Source organism: Anarrhichthys ocellatus, unplaced genomic scaffold (assembly GCF_004355925.1).
Source record: "Anarrhichthys ocellatus isolate YVR2014 unplaced genomic scaffold, GSC_Weel_1.0 scaffold27, whole genome shotgun sequence".
Lineage (NCBI taxonomy): Eukaryota > Metazoa > Chordata > Actinopteri > Perciformes > Anarhichadidae > Anarrhichthys > Anarrhichthys ocellatus.
In genome coordinates, this window is record NW_022280057.1 from 4,097,672 (window position 1) to 4,119,082 (window position 21,411).

General features: G+C 42.3%; 4 protein-coding genes across 6 annotated transcripts in view; 1 reads left to right on the forward strand and 3 right to left on the reverse strand.

Moving 5' to 3' along the window:
- Nucleotides 1-5,282: 5,282 nt before the first annotated feature.
- On the reverse strand, nucleotides 5,283-7,057 carry zdhhc24 (zDHHC palmitoyltransferase 24). Its single transcript, XM_031862798.1, has 3 exons — nucleotides 6,481-7,057; nucleotides 5,894-6,171; nucleotides 5,283-5,653 (listed from the first exon to the last, which is right to left on the reverse strand). The coding sequence occupies exons 1-3, from the start codon at nucleotides 6,783-6,785 to the stop codon at nucleotides 5,361-5,363; spliced, it is 876 nt and encodes a 291-aa protein (XP_031718658.1). The 5' UTR covers nucleotides 6,786-7,057; the 3' UTR covers nucleotides 5,283-5,360.
- A 728-nt stretch (nucleotides 7,058-7,785) lies between these two features.
- Nucleotides 7,786-11,091, forward strand: LOC116391689 (ABC transporter F family member 4). The gene is made up of 11 exons (XM_031862472.1): nucleotides 7,786-7,790; nucleotides 8,062-8,215; nucleotides 8,308-8,391; nucleotides 8,664-8,751; nucleotides 8,862-9,386; nucleotides 9,531-9,672; nucleotides 9,775-10,351; nucleotides 10,436-10,563; nucleotides 10,634-10,789; nucleotides 10,869-10,903; nucleotides 10,991-11,091. The coding sequence occupies exons 1-11, from the start codon at nucleotides 7,786-7,788 to the stop codon at nucleotides 11,089-11,091; spliced, it is 1,995 nt and encodes a 664-aa protein (XP_031718332.1).
- A 315-nt stretch (nucleotides 11,092-11,406) lies between these two features.
- On the reverse strand, nucleotides 11,407-17,063 carry pola2 (polymerase (DNA directed), alpha 2). The gene is made up of 18 exons (XM_031862698.1): nucleotides 16,783-17,063; nucleotides 16,106-16,230; nucleotides 15,905-15,993; nucleotides 15,725-15,782; nucleotides 15,500-15,609; nucleotides 15,102-15,301; nucleotides 14,850-14,938; nucleotides 14,297-14,449; nucleotides 13,909-13,971; nucleotides 13,712-13,763; nucleotides 13,455-13,573; nucleotides 13,297-13,335; nucleotides 12,991-13,064; nucleotides 12,735-12,843; nucleotides 12,393-12,499; nucleotides 12,110-12,166; nucleotides 11,891-12,017; nucleotides 11,407-11,800 (listed from the first exon to the last, which is right to left on the reverse strand). The coding sequence occupies exons 1-18, from the start codon at nucleotides 16,865-16,867 to the stop codon at nucleotides 11,648-11,650; spliced, it is 1,809 nt and encodes a 602-aa protein (XP_031718558.1). The 5' UTR covers nucleotides 16,868-17,063; the 3' UTR covers nucleotides 11,407-11,647.
- Nucleotides 17,064-17,321: 258 nt separating this feature from the next.
- top6bl (TOP6B like initiator of meiotic double strand breaks) overlaps nucleotides 17,322-21,411 on the reverse strand; it is a 6,187-nt gene continuing 2,097 nt past the window's right edge. For all 3 annotated transcript variants that reach the window (XM_031862876.1, XM_031862875.1, XM_031862874.1), the window contains 7 exons: nucleotides 21,158-21,353; nucleotides 20,416-20,539; nucleotides 18,870-19,028; nucleotides 18,659-18,780; nucleotides 18,123-18,233; nucleotides 17,794-17,892; nucleotides 17,322-17,678 (listed from right to left, as the gene is read on the reverse strand). In XM_031862876.1, the coding sequence (XP_031718736.1) occupies nucleotides 17,631-17,678; nucleotides 17,794-17,892; nucleotides 18,123-18,233; nucleotides 18,659-18,780; nucleotides 18,870-19,028; nucleotides 20,416-20,539; nucleotides 21,158-21,353 (859 nt within the window). In that variant the 3' untranslated portion in view covers nucleotides 17,322-17,630. The remainder of the gene's footprint in view (nucleotides 17,679-17,793; nucleotides 17,893-18,122; nucleotides 18,234-18,658; nucleotides 18,781-18,869; nucleotides 19,029-20,415; nucleotides 20,540-21,157; nucleotides 21,354-21,411) is intronic.

Below are 21,411 nucleotides of genomic sequence, written 5' to 3' on the forward strand. Positions count from 1 at the left end.
TCTTCAATGTAAAAAAATAAAATCATGCATCTCCTCCTCTAAACTAAAATCAAATCAATTTTTTTTTAAATAAAATGTATACAGTAAGTTATGTTGATATATATCTGTTCTTCCAATTCACACACATCTAAGTCCTTTTAAATCGAGACATTTACTGATACAATATTTAGTATGTTCCACTGCAGACATTTTTATTATTATAAGTTATTAATTGTATTTTATCAAACTCATTTATTATTATAGAACTGACCAATCAGCTACCCAAACGCGTAGTAAATGTGCAGAATGATTTATATTAAACTGCAAATTTCAGCGCGCTATGGTCTGCTGAGTAGAAACCATATTGAAAAACCCAGACTATCAGTCAGATAAAAGGATTCAACATGTTTAAAAGAGTGTTTGAATCAAAAAGGAGGTAAGGCCACATAATGCACACGGCAGTAGGGTTCTATCATCAGGCGTGCATGGCTCCACAAGGTGTTGATGGAAAAACAATTTCCTGTCAAGCTTGCTGAAGCCACAAAGGCCAAAACAGTGAGAACGACGACAAACACCAGAAGAAGTCCTGCTCTCTGGACGGCTGTCTCCAAAACACCTGCACACCTTAGACAACAGAGAAAACAGAGGGACGACAATGAATGAGGAAACATAAAGAAAACGAAATCTGTATTTTTGATGTGAAACTGAAGTACCTTTTGGTCTGAAGGTCTAGTGTGAGACTTGGAGGTTTCAGCAGCTCCTCAGCCTCAGCTTCCTCCTGCAGACACAGTAACAGACATCACTGATCTCATCATCCCTACTCTACTGTACAGTCAGCTGCTGTCTGACAGAAAGGGTTTGAATCGTAGTGGCACACTCTAGTGGTCACTTGTAGAAGTACAGGACAATCAGATACATCTTTACTAATAAACTGGCAACTGAGTGATTTTACATCCTCTCAAGTTCAAACGTGTAAACACAGAAGGGAGGGGTCCTACATGTCTAAGATCTGGGGAGTCTGACACGCTGGTCTCCACTCCAGCTGAAGAGGCCAACAGCTCAATTTCCTCCGCAAAGGACAAAGGAGGACTGAGCGATCCTTCATTCTCTCCCATCCGCTCGTTCACAACAGTGCTGGAAACCAACAGCAGAAACACGGCGCAGTGTGAGTGCATACAGGTGACTCAGTGGAGGTCACCATATCATTTCACAGCAGGAGAATATTTGTGCGTCAGGGTTACAAGGAGGCCTCGTCCAGTCTGTCCTCCAACTGCTCTCTCAACTCCTGGATTGTCAGCCTGAGGTACTGGAGCAGAGAGACAACAAAACACACGTTCAACAGCTCATAACATGAAGATATTATCCGACAGCTGAGTGAATACTGTTCTTTCTACTATGAATGAGGTCATCTTTACCTCTATGGAAGTGGAGTACTCTTCGACCGTTTCCTCCAAAAGCTTTAACTGTGAGTTGTTCTATCACAAACACACAACAACAAAATAATATTAAAAGAAAAAGAACAGTCAAAATATTCATGTTTGAACTCCAAGGAGAAAGATCAATATTTCGGTTGCTGCGTTGTACCTACCTGACAAATAACCTCGTCCCTATTCTGAAGCCCTAACTGAGCCTCTTCCATTCCACACTGAAGAAACACACGACATAACAAATCAGGAGCTGTTTGACGATGTAACGCGACTCATGGTAGGATCAATGGAGAGAGAAAAAGTAGTTAAATATCTGCCATTTTGAATCCATGGTGTCACCTCAAGGGTTTGAAGTGAAGCCTTAAGGTTGCTAAAGCTGATCTTGTCCTGGTCTCTCTCTTGCTCGAGGCTCTTAAGCTGAGAAAAAAAGGCAGAATTATATTTATATGTATATTTTGGTACTACTTCCAACTGTAGTATGACAGATTAGAGTTGTGACAAGTAACAGACATCGTGCCTCTTCAGTTAGCTTCTTATTCTGTTTCTTCATCGTGGTGATTTCATCTGCCTGCACAAAAAGAAGAACATGAAGGTTTACCTGATATGCAAAATGACAACTATCTGCCTATTTGAGGTTTAACCGTTTGTCAACCATAACTATAACTCCCATAACTGACTGTGAATGCTCCGATGTTTGGATCAAAATGAATGTGCAATTATCCTGTTGTATGTGTGCTGTACAACCCGAGCTTGTATTAAGCTATTTTATGTTTATAAATCAACAAACTTAATGTAATGAAATCATAGAGAATGAAATACAAAATCTGAAACTAAAGTTTGAAGATGAATTCTGTTATTTCTTGGCAGACGTTACCGAAAAAGTAAAATCCTTGACGTATACTTCAGTGTTATTGCATAGGTTTACAAGTGAGATGCCATTGTGGCCTGTGTACATCCGGCCTAGATTAGACTACAATAAAAGACACAATTTAACATTTAGCACAAATTATGAGGATGTTAAGAACGAGAATATAGTGGTTTCTGAAATATCAAACATCATTAAATGTTTGTTACAATTTACTCGTAGATCTGAGCTCGTATAACGAGATGTCATCAAGGTTTTAGCTCAAGTGTGGTCTCGAAGGCAGCGTTATATTTTTATCCAACACGTATACGTACACCAGTAATACAAATTGTAACACTTTAATTTCTGGTAACGCACTAATTCCTGAATCTTTTTGTCACTGCATCTCTTCACAGCGAGGTCATCAGCCAGGAGACCGTTGCAAGGCTCTGCTTCAACCTTCAGCGCTTCACTGATGATTTTCTCCTGGCTGCAGATACGCAAACACACACGCATGTTAAAGTTCAAAAAGTAGTAAGGAACAAAGATAACGTGGCTGACACATAACAACATTGAATAACAAAACATAAAAGCTCAAAGGGAGATCTCACAGATGAAGACAAAACAGACAGATTAAGTTTGACGGCTTGAGACAATCATGTGACTTCTTACGCTTTAACTTGTTGTCGGAGAGTGGTGTTTTCTGAACGCAGCATTGCCATGTCATCATCCGCAACATCCAGCCAGTGCCTCATTTTAGCAGTCAAGTCTCTCTGCTGGTTCAGACTGTAATCCCGCTCTGCTACCTTCTCGAGCAGCTCCCTCAGTGTCCTGCAAACACACTCACACACACACACACACACACACACACATACAAACCAGAAGAAGAAGCGTCATATATTGGTGCTGAGTAACTCAACCAAACATTTTTAGTGTGTGTGTTTATTCGGTGAACATCACTCACATAGTTTCCTCTGTGACATCCATCCTGCTGGCTTACTCCTCCCTAGTGCACATAAATTACCAAAAGGTTAGCTCCAGCTAAAACTTATCTAACAATTCTTAAAACACTTTATAAAAAGCAGCACTGCATGCAATGAGAGGGGCAAACATATTTAAGCAATTTTCTAACCTTTCAAAGTGGATTTCACCTGATATTTAAAAAAGAACAACAGATTCTGGGATTGCAATTATTTTATCTCAGTGTATAAGTGGGGTTAGTTACATCTTTAAGAGTCAATCAAATAATGTTTAACCCATGAGCACAATTTGATATTTAAAAAAAATGAATTTTAAAAGTAGGAAACGTTAACTTTCCTTATCTAATGTTATCTAACTTAGGTTACATACACATTTTAAAAACTGAGGCAGCTAGCCTTATCATTAATTAGCTAGTTAAAATGCTAACAATTCGCCTAAATGTACTGTTGAGTCTCCATTAATTTACGTTTTTTATGCTAGTTACACGCTAGCATAAGCTAGCTAGGTTTCTCAGCTAGCTAACCTAGCATTCCTTAAATGTCGAACCAGCGAGTAAATACAAACCCAGGAGGTTGTCAGCAGCTAGTTTAACTAAATTGTAGTTCTGGCTGCCATACCGAGCCCAGTAAGCCGTCAAAATAAACCGACAGTTACCGTTACCGCGTTGTCACTATGACGTCAGACAAGGGACCGGTACGGTACAGGATCGCGAGGAAGGGACCAAAAAGTTTTCCTGGCTCTTTCAAATTCTAAATCACATTTATAAGATATTTTAACCGCGTGTTGGACATTCTCCACGATAATTAATAAAAAATGGTCTCAGTACTTTTTAGAATTGTTTCTCTGTATTAGATAAAATTAAGACTTTTAAACCAAAATTTCACTAAAAACTACAAAAGATCAAATACATTTCAGCATTTTTTTATTGAAACTTTTTTTTTTCAGCACTCAAATGGCAAAAACCAAACATCATGGTGTGACCCATATGAAATAGCACAAGAAGGCAGACTTCAAACAGATAATCAACAATAATACAAAAATATTTTTGGATGCAAAATCAGAGCCCCTGTCAAAAAAAAGGCTTGGAATTTGACACTACATTTTAAGGCCAGCAGAAATAAGTTAACTTCTGAGGTAACAATACTCCCGTTGGCATCGAGTAATGTGAGATATGTGTTTTGTAGCATCGTATTGTATCAAACATATTGTACAAAACAGTGATGCATGTTGATTTTCTGTATACTTACTGCAAGAACAGGGTGATATAAAGATTATAAACAGTGTATACTGAGACACAGCAGTTGCTTGAATCAGAACATGACTCTTCATGTTGTTACACTGTAGGTTTGGTTTGTAGTAGTACCTTACTGACTGAAACATGGACAACGTAATGTGAAACACGGGGAAAAGCTGTTCACGTGTGCCGTCAATAGGTACATTTTACACAGTGCATTTGCTAGATTACTATGTAAACGGCAATACTAGACTCTCATTGTCTAACTTAGTGCAACAGTATCCAGTAAAAGGCTCGGTGTAATCAAATAAGATGGAGCTCAGGAGTGATGATCCTAGCTGCTCACGCACAACAGCAGATTTTATAATCCTACGGAGTATTCAGGGGCAGTGCAAGCCAAATTTGTATGACCTTTAGATTTAGGCAAAATAAACAACAATAGAAAGAACAATTTAAGTGACTACTTGAGGGTAGTAGTAAGGGAGTTGTGAGTGCTTGTTAACAAGGATTTATAAGTATAACATTTTTCCCAATCAATAAAATACATTCTCATTTCAGTGTCGTTTACATACACTTTCAGTGCTCAGTATTCCAGAGGAACACTGCTAACGTCTGTGTTAATATTCTGAGGCAAGCCTCAATGAGTGAACAGATTACCTTTAAAGTAAGGTCAACGTACCTTCCACGGTAGACCCATAACTTCCTTAACTCAGCACAGGTAAAGGCTACGGAGAAGATACCGGTAGACCGTTATACCCATTAACATCATAACACCCACACAACGCCTTCTTCCCATCCCAAGTTACCTCTTCTTGAACTGAGGTGATGTTCCCTGCTGCTCCCGATAACATTAACCATCCCCATTAAAGCAAAGACACACGGCCTGTTTCAGCCGTTACTGGGTGGATTCCAGCGATCCCGTAACCTGGAAGTTCATCCCATCTCCAGGGAGAGGTGATGGGATGAGTGGGCAGAGCCAGCAGAGGTACCAGCGAAGGCCCAGAGCGTGACGCAGGTTGCCCCGCAGCCCCAGGCTGTAGGGTTGGCGGGTCGAGTACCACTCCTTGGTGGTCTGTCCCCGAAGCATCAGGACGAGATGGAAGAAGAAGAAGGCGGACACCAGCAGGAAGCCCACGACGCATGTATCGGCGATGAAGGCGAAGGCAAAAGCACGTGCCGAGACCTGGCCTGGGGAGAGATGGGACAGCAGCGATGATTAAGTCACAGCCAGTGATATAAATACAAGCGTCGTTATTTTAAACTAGACATCTTAAGAAGTCATTCTTGTCTCTGGAAAAATGTGACGGGCATGTTTGAGTCAACATAGAAATCTTTATAGAGTATATTCTACCTATCTGTGGTAAGTACCACAGCTACAAGGAATAGACAGGAAATAGAGCAACCAATATGTTACAAACCAGCTCATACCTGAAACTAGCATGAGCCAGGGAATGAGCAGCAGCAGGATGCTGTGCACCGTCAAGCCCTCCTTCAATATGACAAGGAAGACCTCTGCATTCATCAGAGTGGCGTACAGCAGCCCCGACCACATGAATAACAAGCAGCTCAGGAAGTACCGGTAGTTACGGAAGCCCACACACTGGCCAAAGAAGACGCAGTGGTGATCCCTCCGCAGCACGCACACGTTGCAGTCGTAGCAGTGGGAGCATCGAGGAGGAGTGTGTGTCTCACAGGTATAACAGTACCTGGGAAGGAAAAAGAACAGAGAAAAACACTATTATTTATGGTCTGAGATGCTCCTAAATGTCTAAACTGAAACATAAAAACTGTGACCATCAGTTGAAGCTAATGGAAATAATACACATGAAGTGAAAACTTAGAACAAATCTATCTTTATACCTGTGAAAAAGCAGAGGACTGAGGTTCTTTTTACCGTGTTTACACTTATGTGGATGTCTGACTGCTGGGATTACATATTCTCAAACACTATTGTCTAACCTATCATTTACATGTCATGTTATCTGTAATAATCCCTCCAGCTGCTCCCTCCTTACCTCCACCCCTGGCCCATGCCCTCTCCACCCAAGAACACCCCTTTGATGCTGGGGCTGGTCCTGTGGAAGAGCAGCGCGTTCCAGCAGATGTTCCCCAGCATGAAGTACTGAGCCAGCAGGTGCGCCGCTTTCCACCAGGCGGACCACACGGTCTTCTTCTGGTCCGCGTCCAGCGGAGCCTCGAGCAGCACCAAGTAGCTCACCTCCCCGGTGATGGAGAAGACCAAGAAGGTGTTGAGGACCATGGGGAGGGGGCGACAAAACCTGTCGACCCTGGCAAAAACTTGACTGGCAAAACTCGTCATGTTTTCCTGCTCGTCCGCGAGCTCAGCGGAAGTACCGATTTGACAGACGCACTGTGATAATCGTCGGTTAGCTTAGTCAGCCGAACAAAATAACCGCTCCGTTAGCTTTCTTTTAAGAAGTTAAATAAACCACACGATACCAATGATAATTTATATAACTTCTGAACAAATGAATGTCATTCATGAGTTGAAATGTTACGCTGATAGGCTCTCAAAACTCTCTCCCTACCACGATCTCTGCTACTGGACGGAATCGAGCTTGTACTCTAGTAGGGGTGTTACGTGAAAATACATCCGCAATGAAACAACATACTGGTTCCGCTTGTAAAACGTCTCCACGGTGTGTATGCCCGTTTTAAAATACTAATCAAAAAGTTACGTAGATTTTATTGTGGTTTTGAATTGGATATTAGTATCAATATTTTTTTAAATAGATATTTGTGCCTGAAATAGCCTGTTGCTGTTTCATTGCCTTGATAAGAGAAAGAGGCTTCACCAGGGTAAGTATGAAATAGCCACATGGTTTTGTACACTCTTGAGCAAATAAAATATTTACACAATATAATGTGTATTTTCTCATTTAATTAATAACTTTAGTGCAAAAAAATCTGATTTTCGGAGAAATATGACTTACTCTGTGCTTGTTCACGATATCTCAATGTATATTTTCATAACGATATGATTCCATTGAAATACTTTATCATATTAAATTATCGTCCAGCCCTATATTTAAGTGGATGTTTCAATAACTTTGTTACCTGTGTGGCACTGAAAAAAGCTCTCACTACTGATTAAGTTATTCCCATGACCATGTGTGGATTGAGAGCATGTTTCTGGTCCCTCCCCCCCGCCCAAAGCACAGACCTTAATCCCCGATAATCTCTGCATCCACTGAACGCCTGCAGTCATGGCTGCACCGAAGGAGAATTTACTGTCTCTTGAGCATCTCACCGACCCAGAAAGAAACACTTTCACAAAACAAAGAGAGCACAGGCTAAAAATGAGGTAAGATCCTTGAGTGCTTTAATGAAGTATATTAGTACTGTCAACTCATAGTTGTGTGTGAGGGCAGAGAAGTGGGATGGGTTACAATGATACACTGTCTCTTCATCTCAGTATCAACAGGCCTCTGTTGTTGCAACCTGACTTTTCAACTCAGTCATCAAAAGCTGTAGTGCAAATACAAAAGGCAGCAAAATGCTTGCAAGATGCATCATCCTGTATGTTGGTGTAAATATTTTGAATAACTGACTCGGTGTTTGTGCGTTTCCTGCAGCAGGGCGATGCTTCTGCAACAGCGCTGGCAGGAGCTGAAGGAGAGAGAGCTTACAGCCCAACAAAACAACAGGCAGATGCTGCAGCAGTTTGAGGAAGCCCAGGACACACTGAAGGAGATGTTAACCCTCACTGCTGCCATGAAAACTATTCGGGTGCACAGGCACAAACACTCACTTCCCATACTTTACCCCTGCCTCTGTGACGCTTGGTGTTGAACCTTCTTCTTGAACTTCGATCCCTCCAGATGGAGTATAAACGGTACCTGGAGGAGAGCTGCCCCCGCTGGCAGCAGCAACTCAAGGAGAAAACACAGGCTGCTCAGAGGAAGGTACAAGCAAATCACAGTAATCAGTCACTTCATTAGGGGCCAATGCACACAGCTGGTTCGATCATAAGAGCCATCCAATTATACCTAAATCATTTTTTTACGCTCTGCCTATTAAGTCATAATCATTGTAATCGTTTCTACCACATCTTGCCTGATGTAAAAAAATAAATTCAAAAATATATCCAAAAATAACTTATACATGTAAAAGGCATTTCTGTTCACCTTTTATCGCATGCTGTGCAGCTCTATGAAAAACAATGTGTCTTTAACAGAGGATGGAGGAGTATTTGAGGTCATGTCTAAAGAACACAGAGGAACGAGAGACAGCATCTTCTACAGATCAACCTTTCCTGTCACAAGGTTTCTCCTGACTCTAAAAATCATGTTGTCACATGTATTCTTTAATTGTAATGGTGTGTTCCAGACATATACAAGCTATTATCTAATATGCATCTTCATCTTTCTTGCAGGCTCCACCACAATGAACCAAAATATTGTTGCACCTCCAAGGCACTACAGCCCAAACAGCCACTTAGCCTACAACCAAGATGGCTCCCCTTATCTCCCCTACCCGCAGTCTTCCAGGCAGACCCGCCTTCAATCCCAGACGGCCAGGTGTCCTATCAGAGCGCCTTACCAACCTCAGGGTTCCTCACACGTCCCTTTATCTTTCCTCCCACCACACATCTTCCCACAGCTCCACCACCTCACCTCCTCACCCGGTGATCGACAACCCAGACCCAGGCTAAATCCACCAGGCTGGGCTGCCATGCAGCCCGACCAACCCTGGTCCTGGGCTGCTGGTGCAGCTGGGATCCTCTCTGGCACTGAGGCTCTGTGGGGTCAGCTGTACCCGGAGGAGCCTCCTCCTGAGATGGGGATAGCGCAGGTGGTGGGGGAGGAGACTGACACAAGCCGGGCATCAAGCTCAAAGAGAGAGAGAGGTGGTGGAGGCAGGAGCAGTCGTTTATCCCCGGAGCTGGATATCAAACCAGGTGGGAAATTAAATATGAGAATCTTCAGTGTCTGTAAGCTACTTTTACTTATGCAAGTTATCTTCCTCAGTAGATATTTTCATTCACCTCCGATGTCATTTTTGTATGGGTGTGTGTGTGTGTGTACGTACGTACTGTGCCTAGTTCGTCTGTCCGGTGGCCTCGCAGAAAGCAGTGAGAGCAGCAGGGAGCCCAGCCAGGTGAGCAGAGAGAAGAGAAAGAAGAGGGAGGAGAGAGGGAGATCACATTGTTCCTTCTCAGCCAGCCAAAGCTGCAGCTCTCAGGAGTAAGCCATATTCTCTTCAATGTTCCGCCTGCCATATAAATCCACTTCTTCACTAGCCTCATATTCTGTACAATCTTATTTTTCATTCACTGCTGATTTCAGGTCATCCAGTGCCATTGTCATTGCTGCAGTGAAAGTGGTCCAAAGCTCAGAGAGTGACGCCTCAGAGAAAGGCAGAACCAGCACAAGGAGAACCAGGAGAAGTGGGGGGCTTGCTGTTGGATCACCAAGGGATGAGAAGGTGGTGAAGGGAAGCAAGGGAGACGACCCAGTGAGTCACAAAGAGGAGAGTCAGTCAACTAGTGAGGAGTTAGGGGGGCGAATTGAGGAATTCAGAAGTGAAAACGCAGAGAATCAAAATCCTGACGATAAATCAGAAAGCTGTGGAGAGGAGTCTGGATCCCAAAAGGAGGAAACAGGAAGTGTTAGTATAAAGATTGAAACCGGAGGTGGAGATGAAGTAGAAAAACAGGAGAGTAGCAGCTCTGAACGAAGCAATGTAGGAGAAAAGAATGAGGAAGATCTAGATGGAGAAGATGGTGACGCTGAAGAAAAAGAGAACAGTCAGACAGATGAAGAGCAAGAGGAGAGCGATGGGGAGGAGGATCATGAGGCTTCTGAGAGAAAGAGTGCCAAGGAGGAAGACGAGGAGACAGGAGCAGATGAGCAGGATTCAGAGGTAAAGGATGTCCGTGAAGAACAGTCAGTCAGGTTAAAGAATGAATATGGCGAGAACTGAAAAAAGGGTTCTGCATCTTCTCAGGATGAGAGTGACGGAGAGGACAACATGGAGGACGAGGAGTCAGATGAAGAGGAACAGAGAGGAGACTTAGCAGGAGAACCAGAGGAGGAAAAAGACTCGGACGACAGCATCATCTCACCACAGGACAAGTAAGATAAGTGAAGAATATAATCATCTTAAACACAAACGGCACCTGAACTTTTAAAATCTGTTTTTTAGGTCTAAAAAGATGCACATTATTCCAGAGGAGGCAAGTGAAGAAGAGGAAGAAGAGGAGAGTAAAACAGGATCCTCTGACGATGACTCGAACGAGATAAGTGATGAAGACGATGTTGAGAATCTACTTGCACCTCAAAAACAATCACAGAAAAAAGAGTGAGTTTGTTTTTTTTTGTCTCCGATGGCAAAAACTACATCCTGAAGTAAGTCTCACATTTCTTTTACATATTTTCAGAGAAAAGGACCTGAAAGCAGACGAGCAACCCAAAGGTACAGTATCAGAGTGTATAATTAAAAGATGGGATATACACAAAAACACAACTCGTTTTTAAAGATGATCTGTAATTTCTTTTCCAGCAATTTGTGACACCGTGGAGATTTTTCAAGTGGAGCCGGATAAATCAACAAAGTCTGATCACCCAAGTGACTCTGATGAGTTTGACCACTTTTATGGTTAAATGAGTTTCTCAACTGCCAAAATCCAGAAACAAAGGAAATATACTTACCTCAGAATTTAGTGTTACATCAGAAACAGTATATTAAAAACAACTTGTGAAAAAGGAGGTCTGTAATGGTAATGCTTTGTTTTCTGATGTTTGATAAGAGATTGATATCTAAATGTATAATTACTTCATATCCATAACTAAACTACATTAAACTGCCTCACATAAATATGCTTTTTAAGCAGGTTTTTTCTCCTCTACTCAAAGCCTTTGAAAGAGATACAATGCTGAGACAAACACTTAGATAGTTGCAAAAAAATAGTATAAAAAAACAATACAAAGAATAATTTATTGAAAGATTGTTATTGCCGTTGTGCCTGAGAGACTGATATTCCACCCCAGTAATGACAGCACCAAACAGACATGTTTGTCAAGTAAAAATAGACTAAAGGACAAAACAGTGAATTGTTTCTTTAAACATATTTTACATCAGGGTGCCTGGAGAGCACAGCGTTCAAAGCTGCTCCTGGTAAAGTCAACAAGCATTCAGAGTCTTAATCTCCTTGAAGATTCAGATTTTCACCACCTGAGCTGCCAAACAGGGGCTCGCTCTCCTCCCGTCTTCGGGTGCAGCGCTGCGCTGAATGAGCAACCTGCCGTAGGTCCCGCCCACCTGGCCTTTGGTCAGCCGTCCGGGATTGACGCACACGCAGCCGACCACATCCTGAGGACAAGTTGAGATGAGGTGTTAAAAGAAAGCATGTGTCAAATCATCAGAAAAGAAAAAGCACATCTTTTAACAGCAGTTCTGCACCTTTACAAAGTAGCGCAGCTCGGAGGGAATGATGAGGACGTCAGGAGTCAGCGGCATTTGACCGAAGCTCTGAAACTTCTCGTAATCCATGTTCACCTCCTCCACAGGCGGGTACAGCGGGTAGTAACTAGAAGGGGAAACACAAACATGGGGGGGTCATTAATGTTAGAGGATTCTCCTCAGAACAGAGAGCGCAAGTGAACGTTTTTAGGACTCTACCTTCTCTGGGTCAGCATGTGTTTCAGTATGCGAGAAAATCGGTCCGATCCAGTGCCGCTGAAACACAACATTGTGGTGATGCCATTAATTGAAATATATATTTAATATTATGCTGGTATTTGAGTAAACTCCCATAGAAAAGTCAAAGTGAAAAGTGTGGCTGAGAGGTTTGTTCATGTGAATATTAAACATGAAGTTCATCGACACATTTTCCTCTCAAATTCATCTCTAACTGAGCTCCAGTGCTGGGTGAAGCCATGTGAAAGTTAGAACTCTTCCTCACCAGCTGATCTCCTCTGCGCCCATGTGGAACAGGATATCAGTGGACGTCAAGCCCAAGGTGACTCCATCAATTAGCAGGGTGCAGGGGTCAGGGACCAGGGTGACGCGCTGCAGAGTATGAAGAGAAACACTCGGTAAGGCTGAACAGTTTCCTCAGCTCTTCTGCTTGAATCTAGTCAATAACAAGCCTGAAAGTAAGACCGGCCACTCCCCGACTCAAACGTTTAAAGCTAAACTATTACAATTTGGCTTTCTGGGATTGCTCACACGCCTGTTGCATGTGCTCATCAGTAAATTATAAACTTTAATTTAGTTTATGCAGTTGGGTCTTTGTGTGTCTGACCTGGGCCTGGTCCTTGCCGAGGTTCGGCAGGGTGAAGGGAGGCTGTGGGTAGATGAAGTGATGGTGGATGTCTCTTTGGGAGGGCACAAACACCAGGCGGCAGCCAACACTGGGTAAAGAACACACGAGCTGTCATTGTGGTTAAGGTTTCTGATTGGGGCACATTATTAAAAAAAAAAGATAGCATAATGAAAATCTTTAAGGAGCTTCAGGAGTTTAAATAGCGTCATCATGCTTAGGGAGATACGAGACATACCTTTTGGTGCCATCCACAATGCTTTCAATACATCTTGAGAAAATGGCCTCAAACGTCTCGGTCACCTGAGCTTTCTATTTCACAAACGGGTGGAAATAAAGATGGTCACATCAAGTCAGGATCAACCAACTTAATTTAAAAAGCTGGACACAAGAAATGAATATGTTGAACAAAATGGAATTCACTTTGCCGTGCATTGACTTCGGATGAGGACGTTTAAATGAGATTGTTTTAAAATGCTAAACATTAGATGTTGGAGCGGAGGGTTTTCTAAGAAACACATGAAGTGTCCGCTGTTAAACGCACCTCAATTTGTTCATGTTTGGAGTCCACAAACGGGCCCAGCTGGAGAAGTGAAGGGAGGATTAGAAAAGATACGAGCATTCTGTGCATCTTCTAAGACATGCATTCACTTGTGGAAGAACAAACGATTTTGAAACAGCAAAATAAATAAGTAACGATACCAGCAGGCAGACGTCAGGACAATCCTTGACAATGACATTGATTAGGTCCAGCAGAGGGTCAAAGGTGAGGCTGTCAGAGGGAGTGTAGGGTCCACACGCCACCAGAACATTCATCGGCTCTGCAATCGCATGATATGACAAGTGTGTATGCAAAGTACATGAAAGGGACACAAGCAGACTGCTCATCCCTTGTATTGTGGTTGAAAGCTTAACAAATAAACTTTTATTATTACAGAAAAGTGATTATCATCACTTACCTTCATCCATCTCCATTTTCACCTCAGAAGAGTAGAAAGGAAGAGGGACTCCCTAAAAAAGAAAGAAAGAGAAGACTATCAACAGAAGACACACAAACAGTTCTAAAAGTTGAGATACTCATAATTTGGATTTTGAAGCAATATTTCAAGTAAATCTCTCTTTATGTGCCAACACAACTTGTTAACTTGTAGCTGACCTCATAGAGTTTGGAAGCCATCAGTTTTCTTCCTGTTGTGTTCATTCCCTCCAACGCCACCACCTGAGGAGAGAGAACAGAGTTTCATACACTGCAGGCCGGTGGTTTTTTATTCTCATGTGGGAGTTGTAGATCGGTTGTCAGAGTTCTCGGTCAGACGCTGGGTGACTCTCCTGCCCAGGTCTTTGGCATGCTCTGTTACTCTTGGTGGCCGTGTAACCTGCTGCACACACCTCAGTGCACAGGTAAAGGAGGGACCACCGTGCTCATCAATACTGCCATCACAATGCACTCTAGTCGAGTGACTTCTTAATACAGTTAAAAAGACTTTTAAAGCAGACCCATCTTCAGCTTAATCTGCCAAGACGAGAAGTTTCCTTCGGCTCACCTGACCAGGAAACAGTGAGTACTCTTTAAGCTCCGATAGGTCAACAGGTACTTGCTGACCGCCTTGCTCCGGCCCCGCCTCCAACAGAACAGAGTGTGCGTTCAGTTTGCCGTTACTGTCGCAGCAGACCTGACCCGACACGGTGATACTGTCCTAGAGACGTAAAACACAACAAACCGAGCTGTCAGGAAATACTTAATTATACGAATACATTTAATGAAGTGTATCTAGTTTAGGAGAGCTGAAACAACAAATATGGAGCACACGATCACGCTTTCCTAGAAATAACTAGACAAAATAAGCAAGTTAGGCCTGCAGGGATAAACATATCGTGACCAACAGTGGATTCAAATGTACAAAGTTTAGCACGGACAAGCTCTCACGTCAGAAGGCTCTAGTGTTCAAAAAAAACGTTACCTAGCTAGTAATACAACTTTGTGAGTAAAATGTCAAATTATTACTATAAGATATGATGTTTCCAATACTTTTGAAAGTCACAGGTTTAAGGCATCTATGATTTTAGAGGTTCTTCACAGCAGTAACACCGTTGTACCTGAGCGGGCAGAGAGACGGGGGCAAACTCTTCGATGTTGAAGTGAGACCGGAGGCCATCGCCAAGCTCCTCTATCTTCTCCGTCAACACTGTGGAGAACAGACGCACAAATCTTTAACTTCAAACAAGGTGTAATCATGTGAACCAGGGTGTACAGGGTCAGTGTTGTTCAAGATATAAAATAAAGGACTCTTGATCCAAAGTACTTTTATGAATTGGCAGGCTCTTTACGTTTATTTTTTTGTCTCTCACCATTTCGAACATCGCGCAGCCTCTGGAACATGTACTTGTAGCTGCAGCGGAGCGAGTCTTCAGGCCCTTCCAGGAGCTCCAGCTGGACGCCGTCGCCCTGAGTCTTTCTGCCGGCCCAGCGGGTGCCCTGCACGGCCCCGAAAGAAACCACCACCTCCCCTTTGGCTCCTCTCTGGCTGTACTTCTGGGAGGGTGTTGAACTTCCAAAGAGAGAAGGGAAGAGTCGGGTCACAACGTTAGCTGCGTCTCCATCAAGTTTCTCGAAATTTGAGTGCCTGGGACTACTGTCCAAAGAACTAAAAGTTTCCTTCAGCCTATTGTTGTCTTCATTTCCATAACGGTCTAAAGACTTGCAAAGATCAGTTCACTGACTGTTGGTCTGTGATGGTGCCGAGTACCTGGGGGAGAAGCTAGCCGGAGACAGCAGCAGGCTCGGGCTGGACAGCAGAGCTGCACTTCTTTTTGACTGAGGGTGTTCAGGAGTGGTCAGTGCTCGTTTCTGAGAACCCTACACACGAACACAGTCGGCGTTGAGCACGCAAGTGAGTCACGACGACTTCGCTTAGCTTTGAAAATGTATATCACAACAGAATCACTGTGTGAAGTCAAAGGTGAGAGCTTACCTTCGCAGGAGTAGAGTACGCATCCAGGAGATTCTCCTCCTCTTCCTCAACTTTGAGTCTGAACAAATAATGTCAAGGATTGTGACACAATCGCAATATCACACACCCAAGATAGACAACAGATAAAACACAGAAGGAGAAGCTGCTGGACGGTCATGAAGAGTTCACTGTGAAGGATACAAGTCCTGTAGTAAGAGGATGTCTCTGGTTCTGTTATGAGTTTCTTCTTTTCTGAAGGTTTTGTTGGATTTACTCTTCTTGTTTAACACCTTCAAAGAAAAACTCAGTGTGAATAAAAAAATAAAATAAAAAAAAAGCCTGACGGTGAGGACAGTGTGTTGACATAGAAGTTCAAAGCAACGATATCAGTAACACCGGTACCTCATGATCAAATAGCTCCAGGTTGTCCGTGGTGAGTTTTAGTTCATTTTTTGTGGTGCTGTAGGCCACCCACTCCAGCACCATCTCATGGGCCTGTATCCTGTTACAAATACACTGCTCCACCACTGAGGACGTATGAGCGAAGGAAAGGAGAGAAAGTAAACAAAAGGGAGACGTAACAAGACATAGAGGACTGCAAATACAGTACACAGAGGCACCACAACTGTAACATTTCAACTGAACTTTGGAGGGTTATTACAGCGGAGCTAAGTGAGCATTATCACTCCGACTTGAGCATTCAAATTACTAATGAATTACTTTTATACACCAGAGATGATGCACCTTAGATAAATTCAGTAGGTTTATACACTAAATAACAGTGTGATGTAAAGGTGGCAGATTTGTCCACCTGCCATCCACATCAATGTTAGGCTCCGAGAAAACCCAATGAGCAAGGCATGAGCACAACTAAGTAACAAACACTAATAACAAACTTGACGTAATGTAACGAGACATACGGTATAGTGATGTTATACAAAATGTAGCAGTGCAGTCGCGTGACGTTACACCTTGTTGACTACTTGAGTGGTTGTTGGGGTAAGTTGCACTTAATGGCTAAAGCTACTTTTGACCCAAATGTTTCCTCGAAATGTACAAAATCAGCATGTTATACTTACTCTTATCGAGGACGGAGTCATCTTGGCAGCATATGTCGAACACTTCCAGCTCTGATTTGAGGCTTTCTCCGGTTACTAGCGCCATTGTTTAGTGCTGTATCGTTACCAGATTGTTTAAGTTAACTGTGGAGAGGATAACACGTCAGACGATCCAACGTCTGTGTATATATATAAATACTGTTTAACTACCTAGCGTTACACGTTAGTTGGCAGAATAAATCATCAGACGCTCATTTCATTTTGCCGCGAAAAGTAGCTGCTGCCGGTGTTGGCGGCCGGAACATACGTCACTTTCAAAAACAATAATAAGCGGAAGTCAGCATCGTCACAAAAATAAAAGCCTCTAACGCCGTCTAGTGGTCAGCACGAGAGTGTCTGTTTTAGTTTCAGCCCTGTCGACATATTTCAATGTTTAACCAGTCTGGTTATCTAAGCTTAACTTGTTTTACAGACACAAACAATAGCATGAACTACAGCATTATATGACGCAACCTTACAGTCTCAATAATGTATACACTGAACTACATTGTATTAAACAGATGTTTATGTTATTGTACTTTATGTTTAATTAGGGGTACAAAATCATATTAAAAAAAAAAGCATCTCAGGGTTATCTCAGATCAGAAATTCAGTTCAATGTAAATCTCTTTAGGAACTGTGTTTAAAAAGAACATCTGGTGATACAAACTATAATAATGCATTTTGTTTTCTAATTAGATGTTAAATAGCTATTTTTTTTCACCACCACATTTACGACACTCACTACTAGCACACATTTAATTGCTAAAGATATTAATTTCAGTGAAAACTGCTTCCACAGCCTTCAGCCAGAACAAACAATAGATTTCTCAGATTTCTGTTCTGGTGGGCTCATCACTGTCAGGATGTTCTTCCATCTGTGAAAGTAAACATGTGGCGTTAGCTTGTGGATTTAAAATCACATGTCTGAAACCACTGAAGTGCTGCTGGAGTAATTAGTTGGCATCAGTGAACAACAAACATCTCACTCACCTGAGCTGAATAGCAGCCGCTCCTGGGAGTGAATTTCCATGATGTCACCCTCCTCAGTGATTCACAGAGGGAGGCTGACAATTCGTGAGTGTCATGCACCTGACAAACACAAACATTATGGATGCACATCTGACTTCTGTCACACTATCAACACACATACATGTACATCCCTGTAAGTAACAAGGGTATTAACAATGTAGCACATCATCTAATTACATTTATACCAGTGGCTTCTTTCTAAAATATGAGTTGTGGAAGTGAATAACTTATATTTTAGAATTAACTATAAATTTATGTGAAATGCATATTCAAAATAATTGTTTTCAAACCTTCATTCTGTTCAGACAAGCGTTTCTGAAGTCCATGTTACTGCTGCAGCTCACAATACTGACGGCTGAACTGAGAATCACCTCAGCAGCTGAACGCAGCTTCTCTTGATCCTTAAAACCCAAACATATAATATTAGGGCCCAAATCAATAAACCATTTAAATTAATTTATTGATTTATTTAAATTTGATTTAGTTTGATCTTTAAAATGTCAGAAAATAAAAAATAACCATCACAATGTCCCAAAGCTGACATCTTTGAATTTAAATATGTTGACCAACAAACCCAAAGATATTATTGTTTTTAGTGATGAAAGAAGAGAAAAGCAGTAACTTCTAAGATTTGAAAAGCTGAAACCTACACGTCTGACATCGTCCAACAATAAACTGATCATTAAAATGATTTTGACCCATTTTTCTGGATAATTGTTGAGGTAATACACACTATTATATAAAATTGTTAAATAATAATAAAAAACAAATACGTTATTAAAGGAATAATTGCCTCTCTGGAAGTTACAGTGTGTGTCAGGCTTGCCTTTTTCCTGTGATTTTGGGGTTTCAGTGCGTTCCTCAGCTCGGTCTGCAGGGCTGTTGTGACTGCCTGCCTGTTGTTGTTCAGAATATCCTCCAGGTGGTGCTCTATCAGCACCTCTGTGGCTGTGGGAGGATCACAGACACAGACAAAGAAGTAAGGAAGACCAACTTCAATGCAGCGTTTTGGGATTATACGTGCAGCCGTCTCTCACCCATCATATCAGAGAGCTGGTAGGTGAAGGGGTCACTGTGCTGCAGGAAGAGGTAAAGCAGGAGACTCTGCTGCATTGGGGGAAGACCTGATTCTTGCTCTGGATCCTCACAGTTTTCTTGCTCTACGGTGTACACAGTGCCACCCCTGTGCACTGGATCTGCAGAGAATGTTAAAACAATTTTTGTAAAGTAAAAAATTAATAGGAAATTAAAGGAACACATGATTATTAGTGACGATATTCACTTTAAACAGATAAAACGACAAGTCTACACTGGTTGAATGCCCGTTGGTACAACTGAGGGGTTAACAATTACAACATGTACCTAACGTTGTGGCAATGGAAGACGCACCTTTTGGGTTGGGCAAATAATTGCTACAACATTTAGCTTTACAACTTTAGTTCTAAAACTTGAGTTCACCAACATTGAGTGAGTCAACAGATGTTGACAAAATCTTTTCTTGGTTATAAAGTAACAACAATTATGACCTCAAAATGTATCCCCAAAAGACCAGACCAGACTGTATCATGGGGCCCTTTCTAGTTTATATCATGTCTTGTGAATGACTAAACTACTTGTGATTAATGTAGACCTGTGCTTTTGCTTCAGAGTCATTGTGTAATCTACAAGGACACAAAACACTTATTATGCAAGGGCAGTTTCTGAGAAATCGCCCAAATTTTACAAGTGATACAAAGACTATTTAGTGATGATTAAACTTAGTTTTACAGAAAGTGACTCAAACACGGTCAGCTTAATTCAGATTTCTAACACACGGCTTAGAATAAAACCTTTCTGAGGAATATTCATGTGCCAGAACTTATAAAAAATATTTGGGGGGGGGAAATGTAATGTGTCAGACATTAGACATCGACATCAGCCACTAAACCCACTTCCGTAAGGGACCATGGTCAAAGTAATATGTAAATACAGATGTCTAGTTTAAGACAGGATGGAAACCTGAGCCCTCAGTTTGAACTCAAACACGTTGTAAACTCTTTCCCAACACTGCTGTGAGAATGTTTTTGTGATATGAATGCAGAACTACTTCTTGCATCAGAACCAACTGTTCACAATATACGTGATAGAGCAGATTGGTTGCATGTGGTCATAATTCCCAGCAGAGTTGTTTGTATAACATTCTGTGACAATCATTTCGCTTCTGGAGCCCAGATTAGCAGACGGTGTTGGAGCCTTAGTACTGTCACTTTAAGGGGTTTTGTTACTATGTGGTATGTGTGTTTTCTACGTCCATTGTTCTTTCTGGTTTCATACGATTTAACTCATTGGCCTTTTGTGATCCAATAAAGTTTTTATATGCAGCTTTGGGCCAGGGCTGCGTGTTCATTCTCTAACAAATAAACACAGGTGGTTGAAATTCGTCTCCAACTCAGGCCTCATCAAGTGTTTCAGATCACTTTACAAGACAGGATTAACTGCCCAGGACATTTTTACCCTGTTTACAGTTCCTCCAGCAAATTACATAAAATGTAAACTGGCCATTGGTATCGGTACGTGTTGTTCCCATCAGTGGGTGTTGTCTACCTTTGGAGGAGGAGCAGTGAAGGCCATGCAGGCCCAGTTCCTGACAGTCCAGATGAGCAGGGAGGTTCTGGAGGAGGGTGGAAGGGCCTGTGAATGGAACATTACTGGGGCCGCATACCAACACCTGGACACATGTGATGTCAAGGAAAACTAATCCAAATCAGAGGCCTGAAACGCCTCGACTGAGTCGACACGTATGAGCAGCGGTTCAAGTCTGAGTTCCCCCTAGATGTCAGATTTCAATGTTTTGGTCATTACCGAAAGCTTATTACTTTTGGGTAAATGTTGGAACGTAGCTCAACCAACGGAAGGGGAACTGTGTCTGATTATTTTTGTAACTCTCCCAAACCGACAATCACACCGACTTCATGCCGCGATTGGCCCGCTGTGCTGAGGTAAGAAAATAAGCAGGCTTTTTTATCTCGTACATAAACTCGCAAAACTAACTCAACCCTCACCCTGACTCGTGAATAAGACCCCAAGATACTCTTTCATTTAGAGCAGTGACTCACTCCCAATTTGAAGAGAGCAGTGGAGGAGTTGACCCTCATCCTTGCTTTCACGCCACAAACTGTCCCCTTGTGCACTGGAAGTCATGGTCCGATGATGACAGCTGAACTACGTCATCGAGCAGGAACGCAATAATGAGGCCACCACCATAGCTCGGCCCCCTTTATACTGTAGATTCTTCTGTGTCTGTGAAAATCACAAACAGACTTATGATGAAATCAGCAAAGGATATTTGTATGTCAGTGAGTTGTATTGCCAGATTGGGGTACTGAAGCACACAAGGGCTCAGGAGAGTGACCGGCTGGACGCTGAGCTCCCCAAACAGGCCGTGGTCCATGGCTTCAGGTGGGATACTGAGCGGCAACCTGCCTCCCAGGACCGGGTGTCCTCCATGACACCAGCATCCTTTCTTCATGCACTCTGGAGGCCTTTAAACCCCGAGAGAGAGAGAGAGAGAGAGAGAGAGAGAGAGAGAGAGAGAGAGAG

Coding starts and splice junctions, on each gene's coding strand:
- zdhhc24 (XM_031862798.1), bottom strand. CDS start 6,785: ATGACGAGTTTTGCCAGTCAAGTTTTTGCCAGGGTCGACAGGTTTTGT. Junction 6,172..6,480: donor GGCATGGGCCAGGGGTGGAG/GTAAGGAGGGAG, acceptor TTTCCTTCCCAG/GTACTGTTATACCTGTGAGA. Junction 5,654..5,893: donor CTGGCTCATGCTAGTTTCAG/GTATGAGCTGGT, acceptor ATCTCTCCCCAG/GCCAGGTCTCGGCACGTGCT.
- LOC116391689 (XM_031862472.1), top strand. Junction 8,752..8,861: donor TCAACCTTTCCTGTCACAAG/GTTTCTCCTGAC, acceptor TCTTTCTTGCAG/GCTCCACCACAATGAACCAA. Junction 9,387..9,530: donor GGAGCTGGATATCAAACCAG/GTGGGAAATTAA, acceptor TACTGTGCCTAG/TTCGTCTGTCCGGTGGCCTC.
- pola2 (XM_031862698.1), bottom strand. CDS start 16,867: ATGGCGCTAGTAACCGGAGAAAGCCTCAAATCAGAGCTGGAAGTGTTC. Junction 15,783..15,904: donor ATCCTCTTACTACAGGACTT/GTATCCTTCACA, acceptor TTATTTGTTCAG/ACTCAAAGTTGAGGAAGAGG. Junction 13,764..13,908: donor TGGCTTCCAAACTCTATGAG/GTCAGCTACAAG, acceptor TTTCTTTTTTAG/GGAGTCCCTCTTCCTTTCTA.